At 39.0% G+C, this 14761-nt stretch overlaps 1 protein-coding gene across 11 annotated transcripts in view; it reads right to left on the reverse strand.

Annotated features, from left to right (window-relative positions):
- AOPEP (aminopeptidase O (putative)) overlaps nucleotides 1-14761 on the reverse strand; it is a 311009-nt gene that overhangs the window by 252928 nt on the left and 43320 nt on the right. For all 11 annotated transcript variants that reach the window (XR_004956306.1, XM_036239159.1, XM_016159455.2 and 8 more), the window contains one exon: nucleotides 7883-8039. Coding sequence is in view for 10 of the 11 variants with exons in the window: in XM_036239159.1 (XP_036095052.1) it covers nucleotides 7883-8039 (157 nt within the window). In the remaining variant the exon portion in view is untranslated. The remainder of the gene's footprint in view (nucleotides 1-7882; nucleotides 8040-14761) is intronic.

Consider the following 14761-nt stretch of genomic DNA (forward strand, 5'->3'; position numbering starts at 1 on the left):
GAGGCTACACCTGGGTTCCAACAGCGGGATCAGGAAATCTAGGCTTCTGAGGCTATTCAACTGGCTAACTGTGACCTGAGGCAAGCAACTCAGTCTCTGAGATCACTTTCCCTCACCTCTGACATGGTCTCACAGAAGAGGCTGGTGGGAGAGAGGAGGAATTGATTGAAAAGGGGTGTGAAGAAACTTACTGGGGTGATGGAATGTTTTCTTTGTTAGCATGTATACAATCATAAAAATATCATCAAACTGAACACTTAAAACCTGTGCTCTCTGCTATATGTTAATTATATTTCAATTAAAAACAAAGAAACGAAAAAAATAACATGATTTCTAAGGTTTTTTCTGGCACTATGATTCTATGACAACTCACCGCATGAGTCCCTCTTCATATAATAGGCATGTTCCTGAAGTGCCTATTGTACTTTTATAAAGTCATGAATAGTCTTCCATAGAACCAGTATTAATTCAAATGTGCTCTATCTTCCCTTTAGGCTAATCGTCAGTTACAAATCATTATATATGTGCCTGCTCCAATATAGTCTCAACATCATCAACAAATCAAGCATTTGTAAAAAGCGGTTTCTTGTGCCAGACTTGTAATCAGAGTAAACATTTTAAAGATTAATAATAATACTTGATTGTTAATTATTAACAATTTGTAATACTTATGATAGTAAGAATAGTAACTTCAACCACAACTGCTACTTACACTTATTGAACATTTACTGGGTACCAAGCACTGTTCTAAACTCTTTATATATATTCTCTCAGTTAATCTACATAACCCTTCTAAGGAATAAGAACTATTCATTACATTGTGAGTTATCATAAGCTTCTCCTTCACATACTTCATTATGCTTCTTAAGTAAATTTGGATCCTGGAGTTTTCTCAAAACTGAGCTCAGCTGCTCAATGGTTCTTCAGTTTCCTGTTCTTCCTTAACGATACTGCACATTAATATTGCCAAGAGTGGGGAGAAGGATAGATATATGTTAGGCTGATAAATGATGAGAACCAGACCATTGGTTCTCTCTTATACAATGTTGGGCTGAAATTATTTCATAAAAGTTCTCTCCAAGGAGTAAATCGGTGTTTTATTCAGAATTACAAAATTGGGAACTGCCTCAAGAGGTTCTCCTTTAGCCATCCTCTTCTGTCCAGACAGTGCTATACTGATATAACACTGGGAAAAATGGCGTAGATGATAGAGGCTTTGCTCATCTGCCCTTGCAACCACATCAAGTTGTGATAGAAACATGGAAGAAACAGCAACCGGAGTTGCCTGAAGAGAAGCCCTACAACTAGGGAAAGAAATAAGAAATCACCCTACAATGGTTGGAGGTAGGAGGGGGCAAAGACGTGAGAGACTGCCTGATCTGGAATGGCTGAGTGGGACACAGGCAGAGGTGGCGGCAGCTGGCAGCTGCAGATGCCTCTTAAAGGGGCTGTGTCTGTGACCAGACTTTTGCAGTGATGGCTCTGCTTGCTCTGAGCACCAGTGCCCAGTAGGCTGCTCCAGGGGGCTCTAGGGGCACCAGGGACTCACAGGAGGACACAGACTTGTCTGAGAGAGGGCAGGGGGCAAAGCTTTCTCCCAGGCAGAAATGCTGGCAATACCCATTGTTCCTCTGTTGAGCCCTCCCCACTCCCAGTGAGCAGACACAGGTGCTCCCGTAGCTGAGACTCCCAGATGATTCCCTGAAATTTCGCCTCCCCAAAATCACAGCCCTACCCAAGCCATATCCAGTTGTGTTCTTAGCATGCCCTATAAAACTTGCTGAGTAAGCTCGAAGACCCACACTGGTGGCAGCTGGCCTCGGTTCTGGTGGTTTCTTGAGGCAACTATAAGCACAGCATCTGTGGGTTGCTTGCTGAATCTTAACATGTGGCCCTGGAGGGGCAGAGGCTGGGGCTAAATTTGGCCTGCAGCTGAACCCTTCTAAGGACTTTCCTGCTGGATACCTATTACACAAAGCTACGGTAATAAGACAGGGAAACTTAGGAGCTTTGCTTAGTACATAGAAACAGACACAAAAAGGCAGCCAAAATAGGAAGACAAAGGAGCAAAAACCATATGAGAGAACAGAGATCCAAGAATAATGGAGTCGAGTAATCTAATAAATGTAGAGTTCGAAACACTCGTTATAAAAATGTTTAATGAACTTAGGAGAGTGTAGATTAACTCGGTGAGAACTTTAACAAAGAGATAAAAAATATATATATAAATGGAAATGGAAACTATAAAAGGGAAGCAGCCAGAAATGAAGAGCACATTATCTGAGATGAAGAGCATATTAGATGGGATAAACAGAGTGGATAAAAAATAGGATAGAACTACCAATAGAAAGGATGGGGAAGCCAAGGACATCTAATTGGAATGGCAAGAAAAAAGAAGCCGAGAATACAATAATAACTTAAGGAGTCTTTGGGACAAAATTAAGTATAAAAACATTCATGTAATAGGGGTACCTGAAGGAAGAGAGGGAGAACAAGAAGTGGAAAAGCTATTTGAAGAAATAATGATGGAAAACTTCCCTAACCTGGTGAAAGAAATAGACATATAACCCCAGGAAGCTCAGAGAATACCAAGAAAGAGGAACCCAAAGAGGCCCACACCAAAACACATCATAAATAAAATGCCAACGTTTAAAGACAAAGTGAGAATTCTAAAAGCAGCAAGAGAAAAGCTGTTAGTTACTTACAAGGGATCACCCAGAAGACTGGCAGCTGATTTCTCAAAAGAAACTATGGACAGAAGGGCTTGGCACAAAATATTCAACGTGATGAAAACCCAGGATCTACGACCAAGTATACTGTATCCAGCAGAGCTATCATTTAGAGTCGAAGGACAGATAAAGAGCTTCCCAGACAAAAATAAGCTAAAGGAATTAGCCACCACGAAGCTGCTATTACAGGAAATGCTGCAGGGACTTCTTTAAGAAGAAAAAACATGTATCGAAATCATGAATAAAAAATGATAATAGCTACATACCTATCAACGAGTACTTCAAATGAAAGAATTAAGTGCTCCAACAAAAGGAAAGGGTGTCTGAATGGATAAGAAAACAAGACCCCTACATGTGCTGCCTACAAGAGACTCACTTCAGATTGAAAGATACACACAGACTAAAAGGAAAGAGATGGAAGAAGATACTGCCTTGATGGACCTAGAGGGTACTGCGCTGAATGTAATGGGTTGGATAGACAAAGACAAATATCATGTGATTTCACATATATGTGGAATCTAAAGAAGAAAATAAACAACAACAACAAAAGCAGAAGTAAACTCATAGATACAGAGAATATTTTGAGGGCTACTAGATGGGAGGGGGTTGGGGGACGGCAAAAAAAGGCAAAGGGGTTAAGAGGTACAAATGGATAGTTACAAAATAGTCATGGAAATATAAAGTGTAGCATAAGGAAGATAGTCAACAATGTTATAATAAATATGTAAGGTGGAAAAAGGGTACTAGATTTAGTGGGGTGATCATTTGAGCTCTAATCTCTATGCTGTGCAACTGAAACTAATACTGTATACCAATTATAAATTAAAAAAATTCATACGATATAAATATGAGCAACTAATTATTTTAATAAATATTTTAATTAAGCTAGGGGGAAAATAGTATACAACCAACTAAAAGGAAAAAGGCCTTTTAGGGGTATATCAGGAAGTTACTATTAGGTTATTTAAAAAAAAAAGAAAAAAGGGCTGTACTTAAAGCAACTGACACAAATGTTTCTTTGTCATAGGTTTGAAAGAAATCACTGGTAAGTCTCTCCTCACTTCACAACCCCTTCCTTGGTTCAACATGACAATTCAGTAAATATATCCTGCATTCTTGTTCTATTCGAGGCACCCCACAGGGTGCTGCTGTGCACATACATGTGAATAAACTCTGACTCTACCTTTAAGAGTTTACAGTTTTGTTGAGAGAAAAGAAAAATTTAATTCTGATAAGTTCGGTGACACGTAAAATGTTTACATAATTTATTAACATATTTTAGGAAGCAGAGTAGATGTTTGCTAAAAATCACAAGTGTTCAAACTGCTACCACCAGCCTCCAATGCATTGCCGACAATGATGTTAATACATATGATGATAGCGTAGTGTCTGAAAGCTAGATGTGTTTCCTTAGGGCATTCAGTACATTACAGAGTAACATGAGATATGTGCATTATGAGACAGAAGGCTGAATACCCTGGGAGAGCAAGGGCTGGAGAAATCAAACCAAGCCAGGAAGATATGGAAAGGCTCCTCTCTCGGTGAAGGGCATACTGGAAATCGGCATTTTCCCCTACGATGTATACCTACATTCCTTCTTTTCTAGACTTCCAAAGAAATAGAAACAGTGCCTCATCTTCCAAGGTCCATGAGGCAACTTTTCATCGACTTTACAGCTCTAAAGATGACTTCTTTCCCCACCAAGTCTACCCTTCTTTGGGATTAACAACCTCATTGCCTTTCTCATGTTTTCCCATGCTTCATAATGCCTATTTTCCATGTTTTTAATAATTTTTGCTGAGTTCTTCTAAACCTTATCCAAGTGTTCTGCTTAAACTGTATGGCCCCAAAGTGAAGACAATGCTTTAGTAAAGGCCTTGAGAGGTAAAATGTAATACAAAGATTCCGCTGTGGCTGAAGAAGGTTATACTGCAGCCAAATTAAATTAATAAACTTTCAACAGTTTACCTAACTGCCTTATAATGAATGTATTTACTGAAATTCTCGCCCAGAGTGGGTTGAATAGTGTGCGGAACTGGAGCTGGAAGAGGGGCTGTTCTTCCTGTAATTCAGCCCATATGAACAGTGATCAAAAGTTCAGTGACCAATACTTTGGCCAAATTTCTGGGACCCAGATGAATACTTTAGGCAAATGAAAGCCTGTAGTATATAAGGCCCCTGTAAAAGGTACATTTATGTGAACTGAACTAGGAGTCTTAGGAAGGTTTGAAGTGAAAAGGGGGGTTGGGGAAGGCCAGGGGACCAGATGTGAACATAACGAAAAACACCACTTCGGTTGGCACTTCAGAGCACCGTTGTTGGCAAACTTAGCATGGAGCCAGAGATTTAACGGATAAAAACCCAAAGCCACCCTCTGATGACTAAAGACAGCACACGTGAAGCACGCAGTCAGGGAAGGATTAAACAAATGTAAGCTATTATTTTATCAGCAGTACATTTCTGATAGACAAGCAGTGATTAATGAAGGGAAAACTTAGTCATAGCATGTCAGACATGGAGGAGAGTATGGGAGGGAGTTCATCCCTGAGGCCTCACATTTTCAAACAAGGACGACCTCTCTTTCCAGCTGATCTGATTGGCTGGGCGACTCTGGACTTTCTCTTTTCGGATCTGCTTGCCCACAGAGGGGGTACTTTTTGGCTGTGATACAGGCTGTGTACATCCATACTGTGGAGGCTAGCAGTGGTCCAGGTGGGTGGGTAACTGGGTGGGGAACTATGTCTGATTTGGAAATGGAATATTAGAAAGTCCATTAATACTGTACACCTGAGTGCTTCCTTAGTACAGCTTCTGTCAGTAATTAAAGTTTTGTTGTTCTCCTGTTTTTTTTTTCAGTTGATTCTGAACTCAAGAGGACAAGAAAAGGGTCAGATTTACCCTTTCCCCTAAACTCTAGCAGGGATTTCGGATATCATATCTTCCTGGAGCCCTTACTTCATTTGACCATGTCCTCCTCCCTTCTCAACTACGGTTGAAAGGAAAGCAAAAAGCCATTTCAGTTGCTTCTGGGCAGCACGGAGAGCGCAGGAAATGACTGCTGTCCCCTCTACCACCTCAGATCTCTGGGAATATGGCTAGAAGGATAAAATGACAAATTTCTTTCTTTTCCTTCCCCTAGTCTTACTAAGGCATACCATTTTAAAATGCATACCTCTTCTAACAGTCAATCCGTCCTGAGGCTGCAGGTGAAGAGCAGAGTGCTTCTTTGCCATGAAGAATTTGAAAACTGGGCCCAAGCAAAATCTTTACAGAGAAGGACAGTGTGGCTTTGTGGCAAGAAACACACCCACCCAATAGGGATAGCAACTACCTGCTCAAAGACAGCACTTTCAACTTCTGTTTTCTGCTCCAACACAACACATTCCAATCAATAATAGAGACTCAATCATGGTGGTGACTCTCCAGGAGGGAAGGTGGATCAGACTTAGTGTGAGGTGTGGAGGTTATACACAGTTTTTAAAAGTCCCTGGGTAAGATTCTGAATCACTTCTCTAGGGGGTTGAGGCCAAATGTAAATCCAGGTATTGTGACTCAGTAGGGAGATGAACATACACAAACATGTTCCTGTCTGAAGTCTCAGTATCTTCATTTTATATATATAAGGGAGATAATAAAACCTACCTATCTTACAGTCTTATTCTCATGACTAACCAACATGACATTTAGATCAAGACTTTCCCTGACTTCAAACATCCAATGGATGCTGTATTAATTCAGAATAGGCTACGATATGCTGTAGTAACAAACATTCCCAGTATTTCAGTGGCTTAACACAAAAAAGTTTTTATTTCTTGCGCATATCAAATCTGCTGTGGATCCAAGTGACCCTTCTGGGCACCTGTCCTCCCTCCTCAAAAATTCAGGCTGCCTAGAATTGCAAAATGAGGCCTTCCGTATGATCTCAGTGGCAGGGGAAAAGAGCATTAGAGGGTCTCACAAGCAATTAAATATTCCCACATGAAAGTAACATACGTCATTTCTGTCCACAACTCTCTTCTACTGACAGTGCATAAGTAAAATCCAATAAGCAATCTAGGATACTTTATACAGCTCAGGGAAGATAGTCCAAAATAGGCAAGTTACTGATCGGGAAGTAGAAATTACCTCTTCCTTCAAAAAGCAAAACGCAGGCAATAAGGCATGCTTGTCATGAAAGAGGGCTCAGTGCCTTTATTTCCTAACACCAACCACTACAGTCACTGCAGAAAGTGCAAAAGCAACATGGCAAAGTAAAAGCAACACAAAAGGAATTTCCAGGTTTTCAAGGATGAACTAACTAACCATCTGTCCCATGACCCTGGGCATTCTCCACCATAAGGTACTCACTTAGTGACTACCTGTAAATGGGGAAAATGATGAAAATGAGCTGAGTGTAAAAGTCCTAGGAATGTAGCATGATGCCATGCTTCACGATTAGCACATTCCTGCACCTCTTACACACATTCCCCTTTTCCCCATTGGGCTCTCAAGCTAGAAATAGATGAACATCTGGGAAGGTTGCAAGTGAATATCCTATGCCTATACTAATTTTTCAAAACTTTAAACTGATTTTTCTCTGATACACTCTGAAAAAGAAGGAACTGCTACTGAAGTTAACAGAGTCCTCATCCAGCAAGATTCTCATAACTCGATGGCCTTGTGACAGCACCCTTGTGTCCTGTGCTCCTAAGGAGGCTCACTCTCCCCACCAAGGGCAGGCTGCCCCTCCCTCGGCGCACTGCTCACAGTGGTCACTGGAGCCAAAACAGCATTCATCAGACAAGCAACTTCTTTTTATTAAGTTGTTTCTGACCAAATAAGCACTGAAAACCAAAGTTAAAGGTGTAGAAAGAGGGAAAGTATTGAATCTGAAGATTCTGTTGACTTAACCAAACACACAAAAATATTTCACCTGACTTCACACAGGATTTCATACACACTTATTTTCTTTTCTTGTCCTTTCTACATAAACAATATGCCCACATTTCTGCCTTTCAACTCTCTTTCCCTCCCAGTGGGGTTTTTCCTGCTTTGATTAATCATATTTTGGTTTAGTTTCTCAGCAGGGATGACTCACATTCCCAGTACTTGGAATAAATGCATCATTCTTCTCATTCAAGTGTTTGTTTTTCAACAAGTTCCCAAACACAAACCTGAAGTCAGCCTCTGAAGGTGAGAAGGATCTTCTTGCTGCTGCCAGATCATTTGATGAGCAGGTCTCTGGCTTCATTTCTGTCCAGGATCCCACTGCAATTGTGAGAGTGGAGGCTGGCATTGGCATGGTTACGTAGTAATGCCAGCTTGAGTACCCTATAACAAGAAAGAGGAAAATTATAATGAGGTCAATATATGTTTATGGATACTACTCTGTATTTTTTTTCTCTTTAGGCGCTTGAAGGATTTGTGTGCTAAGATGGTATGAGCCAATTCTTGAAGGTGGGTCATGTCAACTGAAGGGACATTATTCCAGGTCTCAGGGAAAGTGTAAGAGGGATGACAGTTTCAGAGCAGCCAAAGAGGTTTGGATCTCTTCCAGGGATCACTTAGAAGCCCTTCATGTGAGGTTATAAATGGTGGTGGCTGAGGTAGTCACTCATAGCTACAAACATATAAAGGCATAGGTTGTATGCTGCTATAGAGACAAAAACATATCTTATCCATTCTTATTGCCTAAAACAGTACTTGACATTTAAAAAAAAAGATTCTCTGTTGAATGAATGAATGAATGAATGAACAAATGATCACTTCTATTTTACTAAACTATTTTATCTAAATTTAAGTCCATCTAGAACAGATATAGTAAAATATAACGAGACTTGGGAAGGGAGATATCTGGGTTTTAGTCCCAACTCTGAAACTAATTAGCTATGTAAGTTCAGGTCTTATCTATCTCATCCTTTTTATCTGTTACTATATTCGGCTGGTCCTTCATTCCTCATTGAACAGATGAAAAACAGGCCTGGAAAGGTTCAATGGAGCCAAGGACTCCCCACTAGTTTGTAACAAGACTGGAATTATAGCTGGGGCTCCCCACCCCAGCCAAGGGTGTGTCTGCCGCTTATTCCAAATCATAAAGAAGGTTTTTACCAAAGAAACAATTGATTGATAACTCACAACACTATACTATTTTACTTCTAAGATGGAAAAATTATTTTAATGTTTCTGAAATCTGAATGTGTCATATAACCTGATTTAATATGGTATTTTTTTTCTGATCATTTCCTATAAATTGATGGTGCGTCTTAAGAATTGCTATCACCTCAAAGTGCAGTTCCCCACTCTTCACGTTCCTCATGTTCCATTAGAGTAACACCCCTAGCCTCTCTTTTAGCCCCTTACTCACTCCTTTGCAGGAGTTATCTTCTCTTGTTTTAGTTTTAGAGGGTTAAACACTCATGGAGTGGCTTGTAACTGTCCAATTTGGTCAGTGAGAGGATAAGATGTCATATTCTAGGTCAAAATATTAACACACAAATAGTGGCCAGCAGACCTAACATGACATTTTTCTAAGTGCTTTACCAGTAAAAATCAACAATAAAGGTTATATTTTGGTCTCCATGTGCTTGACTTCTTTGTTTCTCAACTAATTCTGAACTAAGGGAGGTAGAGGAGTCATTATTTGTTACCCTCTGAAACTCTACCAACTTAGATCCAAAGAAATATACTGCAGAATTCCTCTGATGAAAACAAAATTTTTAATAGGAAACATAGACTTAAACTTAAGAAAAAAATAAATATGATATCAAGTTTGAATAAGTATGCTATGATATCGTTTGGAAGTCATTAGAGGAAAACTTGAAGGAAGAATATAGAAGGGAATGCTCATAACAGCTGGAAACCCATCACGGAGGCAGCTGTTCTCTCAAACTTGCTTGTAAGTTTCATCTTGCTTCTAGAATCAGAATGGGCACTTTTGAGATCACTCTTTCCATTGCTGACTGAGAATCGAAGGCACGCTCCTCTTTAAGGAGACAATGAAATTCAGTGATGCTGGAGCCAATGGTCTTGATAAAAGCATGACATGGATCTGACAGGTCATGCTGTACTGCGCCTACCTCCCTCATTTTTCTACCTTCTCATAGTTATCTCATTCTCTCATTCTCTCCAAACTGGTTGCTCCATGAAGAACTTCAACTTGGACTGGATGACACAATGGGAACTGGTCAAACTGTGGGGAGGGTGGAGATGGAAGAAGAGGAAAAAAGTTGTCGGTGAGGAACTAAATCTTTTGAATACCTTGGCTTAAAAGAGATATCTCAAATAACCAAATTCTTATAATCAAAGGACTATGGTCTGGTCATTCTTTCTCTGAAGTATATTTTGGAGTGTTTACCAGGGGATATTGAATTTTTCTTTTAAAAACTTCAGACCCTTGAGTGTTCAGTAAATAAACAGCAATGGTGAGGCTTTCAGGTAAAAATAAAAGATTGAATGCATGAGGCTACCTTTGTTTCTTCCCATAACTCAAGTAAAGGACAGCAAAATGATTTTTTTTAAAGCCATAAACCAACAAGAACAGGGAGAATAAGATAGGAGATACTAGCTGCAAAATATGGAAAGTTAAATGCAGATGGAAGAGTGGCAAATGACACAGCAGACCTGAATCCTAAGTTAGTAGTGGGGAAAAAGATCCATCTCATTCTATTCCCTAGAAGGTCCAAAAGGCTGGGGGTGGAGGAAGTATAAACTAAGCAGGCCTGGCTGAACGACTATCTCAGAAGGGCTTCGATTCCTAGATGGCCTCCCCTACTCCACACACCTGAGCTATTTTCTCAACCCCTACACACCTAGGAAGTAACTGGAGGTTTATTTTTCTATAGAGAATAAAAGAGAGGGCCTCTAGACTGGAGTGCAGGTAGTGGGGGGGGGGCAGCTGAAGGCAAATAAATGGGATTAGATGAACATACACATATCAGATGCTGACAGCACCAGCCATCTTCCCTTATCTGGTTCCCAGAAAGCTAGCAACTAGGCTTTTACCCTCCAGGCAGGAGAATGAAAAGAGCTGACCAGCCCAAGAGAAGACAACTAAGGATAGTGACATTGAAAGTTTCCTATGACCTGTCTACAGTGAGGCTCGCAAATGACAAGCCCTATGCATACATCAGAGCTTCCAATCAGCATTTTGGTTCCCTACTCCTAAATGTTTGCAGAGAAATCAAGGACCTCTAGGCATTTTTATAAAGCCCCTTATGTAAAACCGAGACCCAAACAAATAGAAACAAGTACCTTGGAGGATAGAGCCCATGCAAAGAAAACTTCAAAAAACACCAAACACACACCCAATAAGAGTTAAGAGAATTTATTGCAGTGTTGAGACAAGAACAAAAAAAACAAAGGAACATTCTAAGGTCAAGAGAGTTAAAAACATGATAGAAGAAAAGAAAAACTTAATAAAGTAAGAATATAAAGCTAAAGAAATCTAGAAAGTGAAGAAAACATTTTTAAAAGATAAGAAAAAACTAGAAACCACTACAGAAAGTCCAATATTGAAGTAATAGAAGCTCCAGAAAAAGATAACAGATTAGATAGAAGGGAGAAAAGCATCAGCTAAAATATTTGAGAACACTTCCCAAAATTTAAGGGACCATGAGTTTCCAGATTGAAAGGACACGTGATAACCAAGACACAGGATACAAACTGACCCACATCAAGATACATCACTATGAAATTTAGAACCCTGGGGACAAAGACAAGATTCTACAAGTGAAATAGAAAAAACAAACAAACAAACAAACAAAAAACATATGATAAAGACATTTTCAGAGAAGCAGCGTTTCAAATAAATAAATAACCTCCCATACATCTTATTCTCTGGAAGCTACTAGATTATGCAAAGTATGGTCCAAAAAGAGGTGTAAACCAAGAAAGAGGAAGACAGACAAGCCAATATAAGAAAGAAACAGAGGGAACCTGATGGAGACTGGCAATCCATCAGACTGAAAGAGAAGGGCTATTCCAGGGGGCCAGCTGTATGCACAGGAGAAAGGGTAACCCGTGCCCACTGAAGCAGATTACAGGGCCCGGGGACTGCTTTGGTAAGAAGAAATTAAGAGAAAACCCGATAAGTCTGAGCATCTTGAAAAATTTAAACAACTTTCAAAGAGTCTAGGGTTGGTAAATACACAGGAAACCAAGCAAATAGGAAAACAAACAATAGGACAATTATTAACTTCATAAAGAACTACATGTTGTACAGAAATAATGATGAAATCTAAACTTTACTACAAGGTTCAGCTCTTAATAACAAACATACATATAGTCATATAAATGAATAATATTAACAGTTATATTAATTATATTGGGAAGGTGAGATGTGGAGAAAGGAGCATGGGGCATGGGTGTGGAAGAAAACTAAATCCTTACCTGCCATAATGAGAAACCAGCCCTGAACAATCAAGCATCCTACTGAATGACACGGTCATAAAAATCAAATAATCAGCTAAACCAGGTGAAAGAGACTACTTCTGACACAGAAGAAACAGAGTGGAGGTACTGAAAACTGTTATTCTGGGAAGTATAATAAACACAATAGAACTATTTGACTCTTTAAAATAAGTGCATTTTTAATATACAGGTAAAATAAATCAATTACTAAAAAAGTAATCTTAACAGAAAAAGACTAACATTTTTGGTTCTGAGATACCATTAAAATGATAAAATATAACTCAGAAGGAAGAGGTAATTTGGAGATAAGAAGTAAATACCATCCGACTAGGAAACTGTTTTAAGAGTAAAACACTGGAAATAATTTTTTGAATATGACACCAAAAGCACAAGCAACAAAAGCAAAAATTAACAAGTGTGACAACATCAAACTAAAAAGATTCTGCACAATGAAAGAAACCATCAAAAAAATGAAAAGACAATCTATGGAATAGGAGAAAATATTTGCAAATCATAAATGTGATAAGGGGTTAATAGCCAGGATATACAAAGAATTCCTATAAACTTAAAAACGAAAAGTCAAATAACCCAATTTAATAATGGGCAAATGCCTTAGACAGACATTTCTCCAAAGATGATTTATAAATGGCCAACGAATATATGAAAAAATACACAACATCAATATCAAAAGATACAAAATTAAGCCACAAGGAGACATCACCTCATACCTGTTAAAATGGCTATCATCAAAAAAGACAAGAGATAACAAGTGTTGGCAAGGATATGGAGAAAAGGGAACCCTCATACACTACTGATGGGAATATAAATTGGTGCAGCCACTATGGAAAACTTTATGCAAGTTCCTCAAAATATTAAAAATGAAACTACCATATGATCCAACGATTCCTCTTCTGGGTATTTATCCAAAGGAAATTAAATCACTAACTCAAAGAAATATCTGCACTTTCATGTTCATTACAGCATTATTTTCAATGACCAAGACATGGAAACAACCTAAGTGTCTGTTGACTAATGAATGAATACAGACAATGTGATATATAGATATACATATGTATATGTATAATGAAACATTATTCAGACATAAAAAAGGAAATCCTGCCTTTTGTAACAACATGGATATAACTTGGATATAACATTGTGCTAAATGAAATAAGCCAGAAAAGAACAATACTGTATGACCTCACTTATATGAGGAATCTAAAAAAAAAAACCAAACTCATAGAAACAAAGAAGATTGGTGGCTGACAGGGGTGAGGGTTTGGGAGGAGGTTGGGGAGAAATGAGTGAAGGTGTTCAAAGGATAGAAACTTCTAATTATAAGATCTGGAGATGTAATATACAACAAGGTGACTATAGCTCTTAACAATACTGAATTGTATATTTGAAGGTTGCTAAAAGGGTACATCTTCAAAGTTCTCAACATATGCGAAAAACTGCAATTACGTGAGGTGACAGATGTGTTAACTAACCTAATTGTTATAACCATTTCACAATACATACATATATCAAATTATCACACTGCACACCTTAAACTTATACAATGTTATATGTCAATTTATATCTCAATAAAGCTGGGGGAAATAAAGAATGAAACACTATGCACGATAAGCTTTCTCCCTTCATTCTGTATTGAATTTTTGGGCTGATTTTTGTGCTGCCTCTCGGGTTCTTATACCATCCATCTAGCATATGGACAAGATGAGGTTTATGGAAACAGCAGGAACTGAATCTGCTTTCAAGTGAGAATATTGCTAACGGAATAAGAGGTATCTGCTAGATGCCTACACAAGGTCCTGGAGAATCCAGAGTGCCCAATTACGTCATGTCCCAGCACCTTTATCAGAATATCTATACCCTCAAGGTGATGGGGGGCAGGGCAGTGGAGGCTATGAAGGGATATGGCAAGGAAGAGGAATGAGATTAGCAATATTTTTAAAGTCAGGAACCTTAAATGACCTCAAGTTTGGGAGTAAGATAGTAAAAGTGATAACAGAACCAGAGTCAAATCCAGCAAAAGTATTTAAAAACTGTTATTGTTCCCTCATAGTCTTCTCTGAAGTTAAATAATGGGGAAGGGATAATAGAAGTTTTGGGGAAATTTATTGAAAACATTACCCAAACCCATAGTTTAAATGTTCAAGATGATTTTTCTCCTATACACCCCTCAAGATTTTTAATTTTTTTAGATTCCTAAAGTTCCTTTACTTAGTGGAGCTCATTTGGAATAAACTACTTCAAGTTTTTAAAGCAAAAAAGTCTTTTAGGATACCACATGGCAGTCAAATAGGATCAGATCAATGGGCTGGGCTGTATAAGAACCAGCCAGGAACCCATTTCCCAAAGACCCTGGTTAGACTCTGCAGAAGCTTCTCAAAGGTGTCTGCCCCTGGGCTTCTTGCCCAACCTAGAGAGAATGCTGGAGCCACTGCTACAACTGAATGTTTCCAGTGCTTTGGGGAAGACTTTTACTAGTTCAGTACTACCAGGGCATGTCTAGTATCCTCATATGGTGGAAAAGTCTCTTTTAAGTTGTCTGGTCACAGATTATTCCACTGAGTCCGATCTTGCATGAAGACTGCCAACTGCCACAGGGAGCTAGCTGCTGAGGGCATACCTGATCTTAT

This window comes from Rousettus aegyptiacus, unplaced genomic scaffold (assembly GCF_014176215.1).
Source record: "Rousettus aegyptiacus isolate mRouAeg1 unplaced genomic scaffold, mRouAeg1.p scaffold_m13_p_3, whole genome shotgun sequence".
NCBI lineage: Eukaryota > Metazoa > Chordata > Mammalia > Chiroptera > Pteropodidae > Rousettus > Rousettus aegyptiacus.